General features: G+C 43.4%; 2 protein-coding genes across 2 annotated transcripts in view; one reads left to right on the top strand and one right to left on the bottom strand.

Moving 5' to 3' along the window:
- SGK3 (serum/glucocorticoid regulated kinase family member 3) overlaps window positions 1-20,391 on the bottom strand; it is a 392,044-nt gene that overhangs the window by 81,717 nt on the left and 289,936 nt on the right. The gene's annotated exons all lie outside the window — the stretch shown is intronic.
- Window positions 40-20,226, top strand: COPS5 (COP9 signalosome subunit 5). The gene is made up of 8 exons (XM_063450397.1): window positions 40-234; window positions 7,796-8,030; window positions 9,654-9,782; window positions 10,549-10,614; window positions 12,459-12,544; window positions 15,196-15,307; window positions 18,761-18,909; window positions 19,921-20,226. Exons 1-8 carry the CDS (start codon window positions 95-97, stop codon window positions 20,003-20,005), a joined length of 1,002 nt encoding a protein of 333 aa, XP_063306467.1. The 5' UTR covers window positions 40-94; the 3' UTR covers window positions 20,006-20,226.

Below are 20,391 nucleotides of genomic sequence, written 5' to 3' on the forward strand. Positions count from 1 at the left end.
GTTGTGCCCCCCTGCTGCCTATGAGTGAGCCCGCCCGTGTGATCAGCCCGGCTGCCAGACTCGGCGGTCACGGGGAGGGACAGGGATTGCAGACATGGCTGCCGGCAGCAGTGTGGCCCAGAAGACCTGGGACATGTCTAACAACATGCAGGAGGTGCAGAGCATCGACGAGATCTACAAGTATGACAAGAAACAGCAACAGGAGATCCTGGCGGCCAAACCCTGGACCAAGGAGTAAGAATGGGGTCAGGGGGCTCAATGCATGGGCTGGGAACTGTAATGGGCCACTGGGGCCTGAGTCTGTATGTATGGGGAATAGATGGAATGGATAGACAGACAGTAATAGGGGAATAGGATAAGACCCAGGGGGAGGGATGGATAGACAGTAGTAGGGGAATAGGGTGCTACCCAGGGGGGAATAGGATAACACCCAGGGGAAGGGATGGATAGACAGTAGTAGGGGAATAAGGTGCTACCCAGGGGGGAATAGGGTGCTACCCAGGGGGGAATAGGGTGCTACCCAGGGGGGAATAGGGTGCTACCCAGGGGGGAATAGGGTGCTACCCAGGGGGGAATAGGGTGCTACCCAGGGGGGAATAGGGTGCTACCCAGGGGGGAATAGGGTGCTACCCAGGGGGGAATAGGATAACACCCAGGGGGGAAATAGGATAACACCCAGGGGGGAATAGGATAACACCCAGGGGGGGAATAGGATAACACCCAGGGGGGGAATAGGATAACACCCAGGGGGGGAATAGGATAACACCCAGGGGGGGAATAGGATAACACCCAGGGGGGGAATAGGATAACACCCAGGGGGGGAATAGGATAACACCCAGGGGGGGAATAGGATAACACCCAGGGGGGGAATAGGATAACACCCAGGGGGGGAATAGGATAACACCCAGGGGGGGAATAGGATAACACCCAGGGGGGGAATAGGATAACACCCAGGGGGGGAATAGGATAACACCCAGGGGGGGAATAGGATAACACCCAGGGGGGGAATAGGATAACACCCAGGGGGGGAATAGGATAACACCCAGGGGGGGAATAGGATAACACCCAGGGGGGGAATAGGATAACACCCAGGGGGGGAATAGGATAACACCCAGGGGGGGAATAGGATAACACCCAGGGGGGGAATAGGATAACACCCAGGGGGGGAATAGGATAACACCCAGGGGGGGAATAGGATAACACCCAGGGGGGGAATAGGATAACACCCAGGGGGGGAATAGGATAACACCCAGGGGGGGAATAGGATAACACCCAGGGGGGGAATAGGATAACACCCAGGGGGGGAATAGGATAACACCCAGGGGGGGAATAGGATAACACCCAGGGGGGGAATAGGATAACACCCAGGGGGGGAATAGGATAACACCCAGGGGGGGAATAGGATAACACCCAGGGGGGGAATAGGATAACACCCAGGGGGGGAATAGGATAACACCCAGGGGGGGAATAGGATAACACCCAGGGGGGGAATAGGATAACACCCAGGGGGGGAATAGGATAACACCCAGGGGGGGAATAGGATAACACCCAGGGGGGGAATAGGATAACACCCAGGGGGGGAATAGGATAACACCCAGGGGGGGAATAGGATAACACCCAGGGGGGGAATAGGATAACACCCAGGGGGGGAATAGGATAACACCCAGGGGGGGAATAGGATAACACCCAGGGGGGGAATAGGATAACACCCAGGGGGGGAATAGGATAACACCCAGGGGGGGAATAGGATAACACCCAGGGGGGGAATAGGATAACACCCAGGGGGGGAATAGGATAACACCCAGGGGGGGAATAGGATAACACCCAGGGGGGGAATAGGATAACACCCAGGGGGGGAATAGGATAACACCCAGGGGGGGAATAGGATAACACCCAGGGGGGGAATAGGATAACACCCAGGGGGGGAATAGGATAACACCCAGGGGGGGAATAGGATAACACCCAGGGGGGGAATAGGATAACACCCAGGGGGGGAATAGGATAACACCCAGGGGGGGAATAGGATAACACCCAGGGGGGGAATAGGATAACACCCAGGGGGGGAATAGGATAACACCCAGGGGGGGAATAGGATAACACCCAGGGGGGGAATAGGATAACACCCAGGGGGGGAATAGGATAACACCCAGGGGGGGAATAGGATAACACCCAGGGGGGGAATAGGATAACACCCAGGGGGGGAATAGGATAACACCCAGGGGGAGGGATGGATAGACAGTAGTAGGGGAATAGGGTGCTACCCAGGGAAGAATAGGATAACACCCAGGGGAAGGGATGGATAGACAGTAGTAGGGGAATAGGGTGCTACCTAGGGGGGAATAGGATAACACCCAGGGTAAGGGATGGATAGACAGTACTAGGAGAATAGGGTGCTACCCAGGGGGGAATAGGATGCTACCCAGGGGGGAATAGGATGCTACCCAGGGGGGAATAGGATGCTACCCAGGGGGGAATAGGATGCTACCCAGGGGGGAATAGGATGCTACCCAGGGGGGAATAGGATGCTACCCAGGGGGGAATAGGATGCTACCCAGGGGGGAATAGGATGCTACCCAGGGGGGAATAGGATGCTTCCCAGGGGGGAATAGGATGCTACCCAGGGGGGAATAGGATACTACCCAGGGGGGAGTAGGATACTACCCAGGGGGGAGTAGGATACTACCCAGGGGGGAGTAGGATACTACCCAGGGGGGAGTAGGATACTACCCAGGGGGGAGTAGGATACTACCCAGGGGGGAGTAGGATACTACCCAGGGGGGAATAGGATACTACCCAGGGGGGGGGGGAATAGGATACTACCATTGGGGGGGGGGGGAATAGGATACTACCCAGGGGGGGGGGGAATAGGATACTACCCAGGGGGGGGGAATAGGATACTACCCAGGGGGGGGGGGAATAGGATGCTACCCGGGGGGGGGGGGAATAGGATGCTACCCAGGGGGGGGGAATAGGATGCTACCCGGGGGGGGGGGAGAATAGGATGCTACCCAAGGGGGGGGGGATAGGATGCTACCTGGGGGGGGGAATAGGATGCTACCCAGGGGGGGGGGGAATAGGATGCTATCCGGGGGGGGGGGAATAGGATGCTACCCGGGGGGGGGGAATAGGATGCTACCCGGGGGGGGGGGAATAGGATGCTACCGGGGGGGGGGGAATAGGATGCTACCCGGGGGGGGGGAATAGGATGCTACCCGGGGGGGGGGAATAGGATGCTACCCGGGGGGGGGGGGAATAGGATGCTACCCGGGGGGGGGAATAGGGGGCTACCCAGGGGGGGAATAGGATACTACCCAGTGGGGGGGGGGGTAATAGGGGGCTACCCAGGGTGAGGGATGGATAGACAATAGTAGGGGGTTAGGATGCTATTCAGGGTAAGGGTTGGATAGACAGTAGTAGGGGATTAGGGTGCTATTCAGGGTGAGGGTTGGATAGACAGTAGTAGGGGATTAGGGTGCTATTCAGGGTGAGGGTTGGCTAGACAGTAGTAGGGGATTAGGATACTTTTCAGGGTGAGGGATGGATAGACAGTAGTAAGGGATTAGGATGCTATGCAGGGTGAGGGATGGAATGCTTTCCTATGGACTGGCTGAATTTAATTAGCTGGAGGGGAAAATTCCTCTTGTGGGCAGGCAAGATAACTGCTGCAAAAATGATACTCCTCCTGAAAATCCAATTTCTCTTTAGTACCCTCACTATGAAACTCCCGACCTCCTATGTCAGGGAATTGCAACGGGTTTTAATACCTTCGCCTGGGGAGGGAAGAAACACAGAGTGCAGATGAAGACATTATATAGGGCGTTTGAGGATGGGGGCATGGGGATGCTGTGCATCCAAGCTTACCACCACGCAGCGACACTAAGCTCCCTCGGCATGCACAGACGGGTTGGGACTCACTTCTCTGGCATGGATACCCACAACTCTACGCAAAAAAAATACAGACTCTTTTTACCACGACAGAAATCACTCTAAAAATCTGAGACAGACTCAACATGCAACAGGGAGACCCAATAACCCCAGCCTTACCAATCAAAGCCTTCTCAGCGCTCATCCCTGATTTTTAACCACGGCCATGGCAGGGATTACCAATCTCAACCAAATGACAGACTCTCAAACACTCATGCCATTTGACACCCTGCAACAAAAATACAACCTCGTAAATTAGGCATATTTCCCCTACCTCCAAATAAATTAATGGATGGGAAAACACTGCTCTCCCAAACAGGCAAGTGTAAATGGACAAGAGCTGACGGAGGTGGAAAGCATTAGCCTACATAAGAAACCGCCTACTAAACGTCTCTCCCGATTTTATACTATAATCCGGCACCAACACAAACAGTCTAAACCTACGTTCATCACGGCGTGGGAGAAGGAACTTACAAGACCACTAGATAAATCACACTACAGGGAGTGCAGAATTATTAGGCAAGTTGTATTTTTGAGGATTAATTTTAATATTGAACAACAACCATGTTCTCAATGAACCCAAAAAACTCATTAATATCAAAGCTGAATATTTTTGGAAGTAGTTTTTAGTTTGTTTTTTAGTTTTAGCTATTTTAGGGGGATATCTGTGTGTGCAGGTGACTATTACTGTGCATAATTATTAGGCAACTTAACAAAAAACAAATATATACCCATTTCAATTATTTATTTTTACCAGTGAAACCAATATAACATCTCAACATTCACAAATATACATTTCTGACATTCAAAAACAAAACAAAAACAAATCAGTGACCAATATAGCCACCTTTCTTTGCAAGGACACTCAAAAGCCTGCCATCCATGGATTCTGTCAGTGTTTTGATCTGTTCACCATCAACATTGCGTGCATAAGCAACCACAGCCTCCCAGACACTGTTCAGAGAGGTGTACTGTTTTCCCTCCTTGTAAATCTCACATTTGATGATGGACCACAGGTTCTCAATGGGGTTCAGATCAGGTGAACAAGGAGGCCATGTCATTAGATTTTCTTCTTTTATACCCTTTCTTGCCAGCCACGCTGTGGAGTACTTGGACGCGTGTGATGGAGCATTGTCCTGCATGAAAATCATGTTTTTCTTGAAGGATGCAGACTTCTTCCTGTACCACTGCTTGAAGAAGGTGTCTTCCAGAAACTGGCAGTAGGACTGGGAGTTGATCTTGACTCCATCCTCAACCCGAAAAGGCCCCACAAGCTCATCTTTGATGATACCAGCCCAAACCAGTACTCCACCTCCACCTTGCTGGCGTCTGAGTCAGACTGGAGCTCTCTGCCCTTTACCAATCCAGCCACGGGCCCATCCATCTGGCCCATCAAGACTCACTCTCATTTCATCCGTCCATAAAACCTTAGAAAAATCAGTCTTGAGATATTTCTTGGCCCAGTCTTGACGTTTCAGCTTGTGTGTCTTGTTCAGTGGTGGTCGTCTTTCAGCCTTTCTTACCTTGGCCATGTCTCTGAGTATTGCACACCTTGTGCTTTTGGGCACTCCAGTGATGTTGCAGCTCTGAAATATGGCCAAACTGGTGGCAAGTGGCATCTTGGCAGCTGCACGCTTGACTTTTCTCAGTTCATGGGCAGTTATTTTGCGCCTTGGTTTTTCCACACGCTTCTTGCGACCCTGTTGACTATTTTGAATGAAACGCTTGATTGTTCGATGATCATGCTTGAGAAGCTTTGCAATTTTAAGAGTGCTGCATCCCTCTGCAAGATATCTCACTATTTTTGACTTTTCTGAGCCTGTCAAGTCCTTCTTTTGACCCATTTTGCCAAAGGAAAGGAAGTTGCCTAATAATTATGCACACCTGATATAGGGTGTTGATGTCATTAGACCACACCCCTTCTCATTACAGAGATGCACATCACCTAATATGCTTAATTGGTAGTAGGCTTTCAAGCCTATACAGCTTGGAGTAAGACAACATGCATAAAGAGGATGATGTGGTCAAAATACTCATTTGCCTAATAATTCTGCACTCCCTGTAGACACAGATATTCCAAGCCCATAGAAAAATGACACTAGGCATACAACACATAGAAACCACAAGAAAGGTACTTTACAGATGGTACATGGTCCCAGCACGCTTGCACCACACTGACAAAACAAAATTGTCATTATGCTGGAGATGCCACACAGACGTAGGTACTGGAGCCTCCTACTGGAGCCATGTCGCCAATCTATGCATGCACCAAGGCCATATTGCACACAGTTACAGTCACACAGTGTTAGGCAGACAGTTACATAAACAGTTAGTCAGACAGGCACGCAATTACAGGCAGACAGTCACACAAACACACAAACCGTTACAGACAGCCTGCCATATGGACACAGTTACAAACAGTCACACATTTACAGATATAGTTACATTCACAGGCAGTCAGTCATATATACACACACGGCTAAGGGACCTGCGAATAGGCACGCCGACCCCTTTAATGAGCTGAAGTGGTCTGGGTGCCTATAGTGTCCCTTTAATGCATACACCTTGTGATGAAGGCAGACTTTTAGGCTGAAACATTCATTAAAAAGTTTAATAATTTCTGTAGATTTTATTCTCTTGACTTGACAAAAACACAGTCTGCATTTTTCTATGCTGCACTAAACTATAAGCTTTATAAATGTTACTTTCATTGTCATATTAAATAATATATGGCCACGAGTTCCTATTCTGGCCCATATGATCCTGACTACAGCACGTAAATGTATATTACATCACTGGATCGGTACTTCTCCTCCTCCGCTGTCACTTCTCCACACAAAAATATCCTACCTATTTTATATTGAAACCTCACTATCAAAAGCACTTTGACAGTTTTTTTTGTTTTGTTTTTCACCTGGCAACTCTACGTTAAATCTGTAGATAGAGCAACCCAGCCCAAAATTAAAGCTGCTTTTGAATTCATGGATTGGTACCTTACTTGGGTGATTGCAGACCAACCCCCCGTAGTATAACAAATTAATCATCTTAGTGTGAGATCACACTGAGCCACCCCACCCGATACTATTTTAACTTTAAACGGACATTATAGTCACCAGAACAACTACATCTTAAAGGAACACTTTAGTGTATGTTAGGATGTATTCCAAACACTAAAATGTCCCTCTGCCACTGCTGTCCCACCACCGGCCATGAAAGGGTTAAAAACTCTTCCTATCACTTGCCTAATTCCAGTGCTCGCGCTCCTCCTCTGCAGAAAGCTGATGGGGGGGACCTAATGAGAATGTGCGGCAAGTTCCACACGCACATTAGGCTATTCCCTTAATGCTTTCCTATGGGGTTTTAGAAGATGCTGGAAAGTGTAACGACATCAGTGTTGTTTCAAGGAGTCAAACTCTGAAATTGCAGGTAGCGTCTCTAGTGGTTGTCAGGTTCTCCACACTCTGCATGGAGTCGCTGAACGTTCTTTGGAGAGCTGCATTAACTCAGTGCATCTCTATGAGGAGATGCTGATTAGCGCAGTGTGGCGTTTTGCTTAACATGTATTCCTGCACAATAGTGTTGCTTTAATGGTATAAATCTGAATATTGCGTATACTTTGGGTTTCATGTATGACATATGAAAGAGAGCACTTAGTTCCTTTTTGTTATAATTAAATGTTATGTTTTATTTTTAAAATATTGTGTTAATTACAAAAGTCATTATCTTGCGTATTATGGAATGACAACATGTTTGATGTGTACCCTATTGACTGACAACATTAGAAGAGTCTAAACTAAAACACAATATATGACCGATTGATTTTAATGTTCTCAGAATGGAAGTACCTGACTCGCTTGTTTGTTTTTCTCAGCCACCATTACTTCAAGTATTGCAAGGTATCTGCCCTGGCACTGCTGAAGATGGTCATGCATGCACGCTCAGGAGGCAATCTGGAGGTGATGGGCCTAATGCTGGGGAAAGTGGATGGTGAAACCATGATCATTATGGATAGTTTTGCTTTACCAGTTGAAGGAACTGAAACTAGAGTCAATGCCCAAGCTGCTGCCTATGAATATATGGCGGCATACATAGAAAATGCAAAGCAGGTATGTTATGGCTTATGTTATGGCTTGTTGCAATATGAGTATACATGGGTTTTATCAACTATTTCAGTTTATAAATGCACTAAAAAGAGTTTGACCAAAGAAATCTCTGATTTCCTAACAACAAAATGACCTGACCGTAACCTATGTGTCAGTTTCCACTAACAAATTATATTCCTAAAATATCCAACATTTCGACTTTATCAAATAACTTTATCATAAACAGACCAAGCAGTTAACTTTTCATAGTTGTATTTAGCCAAGTGTATCTATCTTTACTTTTCTGAATGGGATACTCCAAGCACATCTAGTGGTTATGGTTCCTAAAGTATATCAATGTCTGTGGGGACCATCACAACCTATTAAACCATAAAGTGCAAATATTATGTGCAGAAATTGAGTATCAAATCAATGAAACTTCCCTTAGGCAGTAAATCACCCCAAAGATGTCCTCTAATTGTCAACCGTAGATACAAAACAAAAAAGTAGGGGTGATTCTGCTAGAGGAAATGGAAAAGGCACATCATAGTGTTTAACTGTATACAAAACTATATAAATAATGGTTTAAATGCCATCTCCAAGCCTTCGGATAATCTTTAAAGAGATCACTCTTGTTTCAGAACCTTGATAGTTTCAAGACCATTTGAAAGAAAGAGAGGCTGCAAAAATTGTAGTTCAAATTTTAAATAAAGTGCATATCAATTTTATTCACTGGCATGTAATTTGAAAACCGCAGATGTGGCAGTCAAAAGCATGAATCTGTTGTCAGTTCTCCAGTCCTAGGCGGTTCGTCCCTCCAGGGACTTCCTCAGGGACACTGACTGCTCATGCACAAATTACCAACAGAGAAAAATCAAATACAGCTAAATCTTCCCTCCCCTCCCTTTTAAAATCCCTTAATTGAAGGACTCATTGGACAATTCTGTGATTTTAAGGGAGAGGGGAGGGAAGATTTGTTTGTACCTGATTTTTCTCTGTTTGTGATTTGCACAAGTCAGTGTCCCTGAGTAAGTCCCTGGAGGGACGAAACGCGTAGGACTGGAGAACTGACAACAGATTCATGCTTTGGACTGCCACATCTGCCGTTTTTTTTTTTTTAATTAAATGTAAGGTAATAAAATTGATATGCACTTAATTTAAAATTTGCACTACACTTTTTGCACTTTCCTTTCCCATGGTTCCTAAAGTGTCAGTTTAACTACCAGTGTACATTGCCTACGGATGGTTAGTACTAAACAGGAATGTGCACAGTGTATAACCCAATGGCTCCATAGCAAATATCTAATTATGGTAATCTAATACTGTGGTACCTAACCCGATCGTTAACGCACACCAACAGTCCAGGATTGAAGTGTTTTCCAACTCTGTTGCAGTAGGGATACTGCAGGGTTGGAATCCACTGATCTAATGTATTCTTTATATAGCGTCAGCAAATTCCGTAGTGCTGTAAAATTGGATTTATGTTCTTTTTTTGTTCTCCTGTCCAGGTTATTTTAAAATTGTCATATCACGCCATGAGATTTAAAATTTAAATCTGATGGGAATAAAATGGAAAAGGTATAAAAATAGCATGGTTCTAACAGCAGAGGGCAGCAGATAATTTGTGGATATATTTCTATCCCTCAGGTTGGAAGGCTTGAGAATGCAATTGGCTGGTACCACAGTCATCCTGGTTATGGATGCTGGCTTTCAGGAATAGACGTCAGCACTCAGATGCTTAATCAGCAATTTCAGGAACCCTTTGTAGCAGTTGTGGTGAGTAGTGTGTTTATAGTGTGTGTGTGTGTGTGTGTGTATGTGTGTATATATATATATATATATATATATTTTTTTCCCCTAAAGTTATTCACATAAGAGTAGATATTATACTGTGAGAGTAGGACCTGCCAAAGATGGGGTACATTGACGTTGTGGCAGGCATATGCAATGTATGATCATATAATGTAACTGAAGCCCCATTATTTTTTGCCTAGATATGGTGTTTTAAAAAAACAAAAACAAAAAAAAACCTTTAGAAAAAACTTTTAGAAAAACTAATAAAATCTGTCAACATTGAAGTTGCTGTTTAGTAGATAGCAGAGTGCGCTGGGTCTTGTGTATTGTTTATTGGATAATATGGCCCCAAGCAGCACCCCATTTAAGCTTGTTCAGGTGAGTGGAACCACCCCCCCATATTTTTTATATATGTACGTACATACATACAATAATGTGACTGCAGATAAGAACCATTCGGCCCATCTAGTCTGCCCAATTTTCTAAATACTTTCATTAGTCTCTGGCCTTATCTTATAGTTAGGATAGCCTTATGACTATCCCACGCATGCTTAAACTCCTTTACTGTGTTAACCTCTACCACTTCAGCTGGAAGGCTATTCCATGTGTATATATATGTATGTGTGTATGTGTATATGTATGTATGTGTATATGTATATAATTTTAGTTTCGTATAAATGATCTTGTATGTTTAATTCTTCAGAATTCTTGTTTAAAATCCAAACTTACCCAGCATTCTCTTCTTTAGATTGACCCAACCAGGACAATATCTGCTGGGAAGGTTAATCTAGGTGCATTCAGGACATATCCAAAGGTAAATATTTACTTTTCTAATTATTAGGGTCATGGTATACAATTCCCAATACAAAGTAAAATACATGTTGCAAACCCAGCTATTCTGGAGGCAAAACTGTGTTCTGTCAGGTACTAGCTGTGTGTGAGTGCACCCACAATGATATAGGTTGTAAAAGTGTTTTTTGTATTACATGATAGATTTAGAATTCTTCTCCAGTCTATAACATTTTTTGCTTAGACATGTGCACCAGTGAAATTTTAGTTTTGTATGAATGATTTCGTACTAAATAAAAATGTAATTCGTCCATTACGAATTTAGTCCGTAAACCATTCGTTTTTTCGGATGAAATTCATTAAAAAATAATTTGTTTACGTCCACTATGACCGCCATATTAATAAAAGGGAGGTTAAATCCTTCCACATGTCCCTACTCGCGGCATGACGCCTAAACAGCGAGCAGCCAGTGGCTACTCGCTGTTATTTTCAACTGAATATAAATCAGTATGGGGGTCACTATGACCCCCATATTAATAAAAGGGAGGTTAAATCCTCCCGTATGCCCCCTACTCGCGGCATGTCGCCTAAACAGCGAGCATCCAGTCGCTGCTCGCTGTCATTTAAAACTTCTAGTGACTGGGCAGCTATAGCCCCTGGGGAGCTCAAATAACAAAAATGGGGGGGGGGGGGCTTACCTGTCAGTCTCTTCATTTATCTGTCAGAGCACTCCGATTGGTTAGCTTGAAATCAACCAATCGGAGTGCTCTATGTCAAACTGCAGGGCGTGGGAAGGCTTCCCCCCCCCCCTCTGCCTTGGAGATAATTGAATCAGGAACTGTACTAATCTAATCCAATTATCTACAAGCACAGAAGAAAAAAAAACTTTTGTTTTTTTTAACACCCCAAAAGTACCTTAAAAATACATAAAACCCCACAAATGTTACATACCCTTATCTGGGTGACCAACATATCCAAAAATCACCCAGATCAATTCATGGGTTCAGGAATTTTCTGCAAGTCTTATTGTTGACCCACCGTGCACATGGTCCCATGCCCAAAACCGTTCCAGAGAATTAGGGCTAATGGTCAGTCTCTCTGTCTGGCGTACAAAAGTAGATACTTCACATGAACAGAGCCTTTTAAAGTACATTGTGCATGTTATATTGCAGGGCCCATAGTCCTGAAGCAAGAGGCTGGCCAGCAGGCCCCTCCAAGAACCCATGACCAGGTTCAGTTAGTCACAGGGCCATAATCACAGGGTAGGAGGCTGGCAAACAGGCCCATCCAAAAGCCAGTGACAATGTTACTTTTGTCACAAGTATATTTATACAACATGCACAATAAATTGCAACAGTTAGATAATGTAGCAAAAATATCCTAGAGACTTATTATTTTGATACATATTTTTGCTACATTATCGAACTATTACAATTTGTTGTGCATTTAGTATAAACTGTTACACTATACACTATTGCCATAGTATACTAATCAGTGTATTTATCCTCCCCACCCCCATAGGTTTTAATGCAGGGGGTGGGGGGGGGGGGGGGGGTTAGTAATATTTATTACATTTTCTCCGTGCTGTGGGGGTTAATTCCCCTGCAGCACATAGTCTATTAAACGAAAGAAGCGAAAAGGTAATGCATTTGCCTTTTCGTTTCGTTTAGATTTCGTATGTAGGGCTTTCGTTTACGTTTTAGTAAACGAATATGAAAAAAACCGAATTGTTTGACAAAATCGTATTCGTACAAAAACTAATGCACATGTCTAGTGTGTATGTGTGCTTAAAAGTTGCATTCCCCCCCCCCCCCCCCCCCTAGAGTCTGTTTTTTGCTATGTAATGAGTAATCTAAACGTCTTTCACAGGGTTACAAACCACCAGATGAAGGCCCGTCAGAGTACCAGACAATTCCTTTAAACAAAATTGAGGATTTTGGGGTGCATTGCAAACAGTAAGTGTGTCTGCACTATCGAAGCCACTGCTATCCCATTCCTTTGTATAGGAGGAGATGCACTGACGATGTTCTGTTTAGCTCTTTTACACCAATCAGATGATCCTATGTTGCTCCAGTTTTCTTCTAGAACTTATGCACTAAAGTGAGATCTTGCTGTACCTTTCTAGAATAGATTCCAGAGAGGTTTTTCTCACCAGAGTGTGCGATGTCAATGACAAAATGTTGATGTTTATACTTTTTTTTTTTTTTTTTATTCTTTATTTTTCATTTTTGGTGCTTGATATTTTAGTTTCACATACAGGTGTGCACGTAAGTGCTCCAAAAATATTTAGATACAATTCCGTTTAAGTGTTGCACCAATTTTGGATCAAGCAATAACATCAACATATTAAACTTTAAATGATGCGCTGTCTAGATGTGTCAGTATGTTTTGTATACTCTTGTGTTTAGGGTGAAGCCTTATGTTTGGTGTCAGCACCTGCGGGTTGTGGGCCTGCTGATATTAGTGCTCTGTTTGCGCGGTGGTGTGTTGGCATGCTTATGGTGTCTGTGTTGCGGTAAAACCATGTTCGTTTGTCTAGTTCTTCATGTTGTGCTGAGTGGGGGAATCTGTCGCAGGTGGTGCTTTTGCATTGATTGATTACCCCTAGGGTGGGGGGGGGGGGGGGAAAGTGTGTTGGGTTTCTTGACGCCAAGTGTTTGGACACAGGTTGTGCTGGTTGTTGTGGTGTTGAAAAAAGAGAGAAAATAAAAATGAATAACCAACTAAAACGTAAAGTAAACATTAAAGTCACAGCATGGACGGTATGCCACTATTATGTTGGTAGGGCTCGTGGTGTCAATCCACACCCTTCACGGCACCGGTTGTTGTGATCCGCTGTGTCCCGGTTCAAACGGGGTGGTGTTCTCAGGGTCCCAGGCCCTCGTCTGAGGTCTGTTCCGTGTCGCGTTCGTGGGGTTAGACAGTCCCAGGGTGTCTAGGAGGGGTGTTGCTTCCTCCACTGAAGTTAGAACATGTGTGGTTCCTTTATGGGTTATCTCCAAAGTTCCGTTTGCGCCCCACCTGTAAGCTATATTCGCCGAACGTAGTTGTGTGGTGAGCGGTCCATAGGTTTTGCGCCACAAGAGGGTAGCTTTTGATAGGTCCTGGAAGAATGTTAATGAGGAGTCCTCAAATAGCAGTGGTGTCTTGCCTTTCAGCCCCGCCATTATGTGTAGTTTGTCTTGTACAGTGACACATCTGAGGATAACATCTCTGGCTGGTGGGTTTTTTAGGTGTGGGGCGCTAGGTAAGCGATATACTCCGTCTATTATGATTTTCTTTACGAGTGAGTGTGGCAGCACAGTAGTCAGCAGGCGCCTGACATAGTGCGGCAGCTCGTCGGCAGAGATCGTAATGGGTATGCCCCGGATTTTGATATGGGAGCGGCGCTGTCGGTCTTCAATGGTTGACATTTTAATTGCCAGGTAGGTATGTTGTTGCTGTATTTGTTTGATGGTGTCTTCCATTTGATTCATATGAGTGTGGACTTTCACTACTTTGTCCTCCGTGGCTCTCACCCTTTCTGCGACTGTGTGTAGTTCAGTCTTGAGGATGGCTGAGTCCGCTGCCAGGAGTTTGTGGATCTCTGCTAGAAGGATTTTGAGGTCTCGTTTGGTGGTTGGGGCTGAGTCATCTGTGGAGTCCAGTGGTGGTGTCTGTGGCTCTTGTGAATGCCCTGGGGAGCCAGGTCTGTGCAGTGTGGTAGTGTGTGCACTAATCTGCTGCAGTGCCTGGGTGTGCTCCAGGCCCTGGTTTGCCTGGATTTGCGGCCTTGCAGGTGGTAGAGCCAGGGGGAGCTCAGAGGGGACAGGATCTGGTTGTCATGTGGGGTGCCTTGTCCGGCTGTCGTATCTGAGACAGGCCAGATAGATTGGGGCTCTGTTGAGCTGTATTGGGTGCCTGGGCGAGGTCCGGCCTTTCTGCCATGGCAGCTGGCTTAGAGTTAGTAGGCCGTTGTAGCATGGCCCCTATATTCCTGTCCCCAGGTGTACCTTGTGGCTTTTGAGAGCGGCGCCCCATGGCTGGTGTGTGAGCAGGGACGATAGGTTGTTCCCACAGATAGTTGTTGTTCCCGAGCTCCGTCGGTGTCCGCACAGGATTTCCGCGAGGCCGGGGATCGATGGCGTTTGGTAGGCCCCGTTCTTGCGTCTCCTCTTCTGCAGCTGTTGCGGCTGGAAGAAAGGCATCGGGTGGTGCGGTTAACTATGCCGGTGCCCGTTTGGTAAGTGGCAAGGCTGGATGGGTGCTGGAAAGTTTTGATATTGCTTGGATTAAGTTGTTGGAGTTGGGAGCTAAGCGATATGGCGTCCGCACGAGTCTAGTAGCAGGCTCCGCCCCCCGATGTTTATACTTTGATCTGCTCATACATGATTTAAAATCCAGAGATCTTGTCTGCTCGTAAAAGTGTTAAAACTTAAAATTGGCATATATTTTAATCTTATTGATGGCAAATGAATGGATATCTGGATAAATTCATAATGAATGCTTTCAGTTTGCAAAAAATCGATTAAGAAACCTTGCAACACGGTTCTCTGATGCCTTGACTATGAATTAACCTATGCATAATGCTTATCATGTTCTAACAGTCTGCTTTTGTGATTTCCAGATATTATGCCTTGGAGGTTACATATTTCAAGTCTTCCCTAGATCGCAAGCTACTTGAGCTCTTATGGAACAAGTATTGGGTTAATACACTGAGTTCTTCCAGCTTGCTAACTGTAAGTGCCCGACAAGCGAAATCACTCAAAGCATGTGTAACCGGTTACTGGTCAGCACTATAATCTAACTCCTCACTTGGAATTGATAAAAATAATTCTATAGTGTTGGGAATACAGCATTGTATTCCTTGCACTATATTTACCTCTGGACCAGGTCCAGTGTAAAAATGCATAATTAAATGCATGCATGTTTTAATATGGGTTATATCTACTAAACAGTCATATTTATTTATTTTTGGCAGTGGAGTGTCCCTTTAACCCCTTAAGAACCAAACTTCTGGAATAAAAGGGAATTATGACACGTCACACATATCATGTGTCCTTAAGGGGTTAAAGCAGCACTGTCACACAGTACTTGCCTTTTCCCAATCTCTTCCTCTTTTGTATTCTAGCTTTTTTATTTTTCATCAATTTTTAGCGTATTTTGTCTTCTTCACTATGCATGACTTTCTTAGACACTGCCGTCTGGAAGTGTCAATCTCCTCAGGCAATTGGCTCTTTTTATGGTGGTACCCGTGGTCTCACGGGATACTAAATGAGAGTACAGCAGAGACATCCAGCTCCTGGTGCCGGAGCACCAGGAGCTGAAGAGGACCCACCGGAGAAAGAAGGTACCCACGAGGGACAGGTTCAGGGAAGTAGAACTGCAAGTGAGAAGTTCAAAATGTCTATTGCCAGCATTCTGGGCGCACTGACGACAGAGGTATTTTATGCAGAATTGATATTTGGCAGTTCAGAATACAGTTTCAGGTTGCCAAAGTCACATGTGCCAGGGGTGTAATCAACCCTCGGCACAAAATTGCAGATCACTCTATATGTGCAACGTTTACGGTAGAAATACTATAAGTACAGATTCCCACCTCCATGACCACTTTAATTCACAGAAGTGGTCATGATGGGACAAGTTGGAGTAACCCTTAAACTAAAAAAAAAAAAAAGCAAAACACTATTTTTTATAGTGGGTAAAGTATTTGCAGGTCTAAGGATGATTGGAAGGGTATTAAACAAAAAAAAATGGTCAAAGGAAATAGGAGGGTGCTTCCCAATGGATGGTCCAGCGTTGTATATTGGTGAGTGGTTTTAAAAATAATGCAATAATAACAGTATGTAAAATAGCTAGATGCAGGAGTGCTAGCCTCCTTGCCCCATTGCTCAATATCCTGTGCATAACTTGGAAAAAGGACCAGAAAGGATTTTGGTTGTTTCAGAATCACAAATTGTGATGAAAATAGTTTCCCTAGTGGTGGGGGTTTTTGTTTTCTATAGTTTGCTTTTAGCAAACAGTCATTTGATGTGCTTTATTTTTGTGACAAGGGCAGGTCGCTGGGTCACTGACCTCACTAATTATTACTGACCTTGTCTCTAGCCCAAAGCCCCTCTGTTCCCACACTTGGGTAAATGCCCATTTTTTAGGTTTCTTACTCTGTTTGTTTAAACGTCTACATAGTAGTCCTCAGTGGAGTATTATTATTAACTGAGCGTTGTTTCCCAGTATGAGATTAACAGGTTTGTGTATCTTGATTTTGCCATGCTAGTTTCTGTCCCAAGTCTACAACAGTACTGAGGGATTTTTTTATTTTGTTTTTTTAAAGTTCGAGTAGAATTACTAAGCAATTTACCTTCCTCTGCAATAAAGCCATAGATTCTTACTTTTTGTAGTTTGTTGTAAACCTTGCAAAACCGAGCTCCCACTGCATCACATGTAATTAATCTGTTGTCCCTCGTGGCAACAGGAATAGTAACTGAATACTTGGCATGAATACTTCTCCTCTTCTCATTAATGATGTCAAATTACTGAAGATTTTGTGACATTAAAAGTCATTAAAAGAAAAGTGACTTCCAGTTTATTGGAAATATCCATGTTGCTTTGCTGTTTTGACCAACAAGTCCTTGTTTCTTTACTACTAACAGCTGAGTTAAACAGCGGGCTGAATAGTGCCAGTTTTGCAAAACCTAACATTTTGGTAACATTTCTATTTTTATGGACTGACATGAATCTGATACAATGAAAATGTCATCTTGCATTTCTATTGTAGACATATGTAATAATTAAATATGTTATGGAGGTTATATAACAATGTATCTAACTTCTACAGATAGAGCACACTCTCCCTGTGCAATATTATTGGCCTATTTTATCTATTTCACATTACCAAATGCTCGCAGCCTATCATTGCTTTCCAAATTTGGCACTAAGGAAGGCGAGCTTCAAATGCTGGGAGAAAGCCAGACTGTAGCCATACTTGCAGCATAACCTCTACAATCACTGTTTTTAGTGTTTAAACAATTATTTATTTATTTTTTATATACATATATACATACTCTGGAGCTCAACCATATTACTGTCTCCCTCTCCAATTTGGAGAAATTTAATAACTCGAAAACTGGAATATCTAAAAAGCTCACAAAACTTTCCAATAAGGCAAATTGTTTAGCTTTTTCTAAATCATTTTCATTATTTAAAGTGTAGTGTAATGATTGCCTGTAATTTGACTCATGCTCTCCAGCAGCCACATCATAGTCAAGTTGCACAATGTGACTGTTTACGGGCCAGTAACTGTGCAAGGCTTGGTAAACACGTGTAATGCTACTTTACTTTTGCTTGACATACACCTTCTAGTCTCCCTCTTTGCAAGGTCTTGCTTGGTATGTACAGACAAACCAAACCTATTTAGAGGAGAGCTTTACAAAGGAGGGCAATAGCATTTAAGAGTTGTATTTATTAAGGCTGTTGTGGTCACAGCAAACAGTATGAGGCGTGCAGAGTGATTGGATCACATTCCCTGCCTTTTCTCACAACGTGGACTGACTTTAATTAAACATTGTGCATTTAGCCATGCTTTCTACCCTTCTAATGTACATTAATGCCTAGGTAAACACTATGCTGTAGTTCTTTATCCTCCATATTATTGCATCCATGTACTTTGCACACTTTAAATGGATTAGAGACGTCACAGTGCTACTGAACTTACTATAGAGTCTTTGGTCCATATTTACGCCTTCAACTCTCGATTAACTGAATAGTTTGTATATGTGTGTCAATCAGCTAGTGCAATAGTCCTGTGATGCTCAACAAATGGTCCTGGTAGAATAGGTATGTTTACCTGAGCATCACAAGAGCTGTAGTTCCACAACTACGGGATACGTATGTTGGATAATTTGTATACATTTAATTTGATTACTCAAAACAGGAAGCCTTTATAATTATGTGGGTTTTTTTTGTTAGCCTAACCGAAACACACTTGGAACTACAACTGGGCAGTGTATTATTGTAATATTTTTTTGGCTATTCATTAACTGGTTTATTGTTAATATAGGTCGAATTTGAGGGGAGCGGGGAATGTAATATAAATAAAAATGATATATTTTATAGATTACACACAGTCTGTCTAAGTGTGTGTGTATTTTTCCATGTCTAAGTTTTCATTTGTTTTGTTTTGTATATCTTTTCAGAATGCAGACTATACAACGGGGCAGGTATTTGACTTGTCAGAAAAGCTTGAGCAGTCTGAAGCCCAGCTTGGCCGGGGAAGTTTTATGTTGGGATTAGAAACTCATGATCGAAAATCTGAAGACAAACTGGCCAAAGCAACCAGAGACAGGTATATAACATATTACATATACACATTAATTGGTATTAGAGATCGTCTAATTCATCATCCGTTCTCTGTACCATCTACTGAGGTTTAATAGATTTAATAGACCTCCTATCATTCATGCAATGCAGAAAGGAAAAATCTTGGAGACAATTAGGCTGGGTTGACGTTTTCCCCCAATGCATCCATTCCTTGTCTATATATGAAAATACCAAAACAATAAATTAAAAATAAAGACTTGTATTTATTTTTATTTTTTTTACATTTTAAGTTCTGCAGTTTTCCAGACTTGCTCACTTAAGTATCTACAGCACTGCTGAGCTTATCGTATAAGCAGTTCTTTATTTGCAGTTTCTTAAAATTATACATGTAGAGCTAGTGACAGAATAGTACCCTAGTACTGTATCTGGAAGGGTAGCTTAATTGAGCAGCATGTAACTTTAAACCCATGTCTGTTTCTCCTTTACAACTGTAAGAGAGCTAGGAGCTAATTTTTGGCCACCTTCTATGACATACTTAAAGTAATTCTTCCATTTCATAAGTAAGGATGTGGGAATCTATATGGAGTAAGATAGCACCATATAACCACATCCTCTGTGTCTCTAATGTTATTAAGGAGTCCAGAGGATTGCCATTCTGTGGGTGTGTTGATGCTTTTTGGGTTTTTTTTTTGGGGGGGGGGGGGGGGTGTTTTGTCAAACACTGCGTGTAATATGGCTTTACAACATTTTATTGCAATTTTGTATTGTGATCTTTATTTTTGCGGTTGTATAATAATCATGACTTGGCCTGCATCTATTTCATAATGCAGTTGCCTATTAGCCATTGAAGTTGTTCTACATAATAACTAATGTTCCATGCTCCACTTGTTGGGTCTATTTTCCCATTACACTACACCAGCTGTAGAGTAAGTTTTTAGAATATGTTTTGCAATCTGTCTCCTGATTCAGGACCTTGCTATTAATAAAATGCACATCTTGCCCTATGATTGATCTAATCTAGTGTTTTTATTTTCAGCTGTAAAACAACGATTGAAGCCATCCATGGATTGATGTCTCAAGTGATTAAGGATAAATTGTTCAATCAGATAAACACTGCATAAACCCTCGATTCTAATGTCCTGTTCTCTGACACATCAAGTTTTGTTATGTTGCTTCTTTTATGTGGAAGCCAGAAAATGTCTTTAATTTAGCACTTATCTCCTACTGTAACGGAGACAATAATACATTGTGTAGTAGGACATTGCAACATCTCCACTTTACAACTGCGAAACACGAACATCTTTTAGTTCTGGATAAATAAAGTAAACCTTTTGGAATTGTACATTGGTTTCCCTTTCCTATGCTCTACTTATTTTATGTTTTGTTTTGTGTGTGTCTTTTGTGTTTTAATCTTGGTAAATTTAAACAAATTTAAAACATGAATTATTTTCATAGGCTCTGCATTGGATTTTAGTAGCAAATGACATTTAAAAAGGCAATGATCCCT

Source organism: Pelobates fuscus, chromosome 4, assembly GCF_036172605.1.
Source record: "Pelobates fuscus isolate aPelFus1 chromosome 4, aPelFus1.pri, whole genome shotgun sequence".
Taxonomy (NCBI): Eukaryota; Metazoa; Chordata; class Amphibia; order Anura; family Pelobatidae; genus Pelobates; species Pelobates fuscus.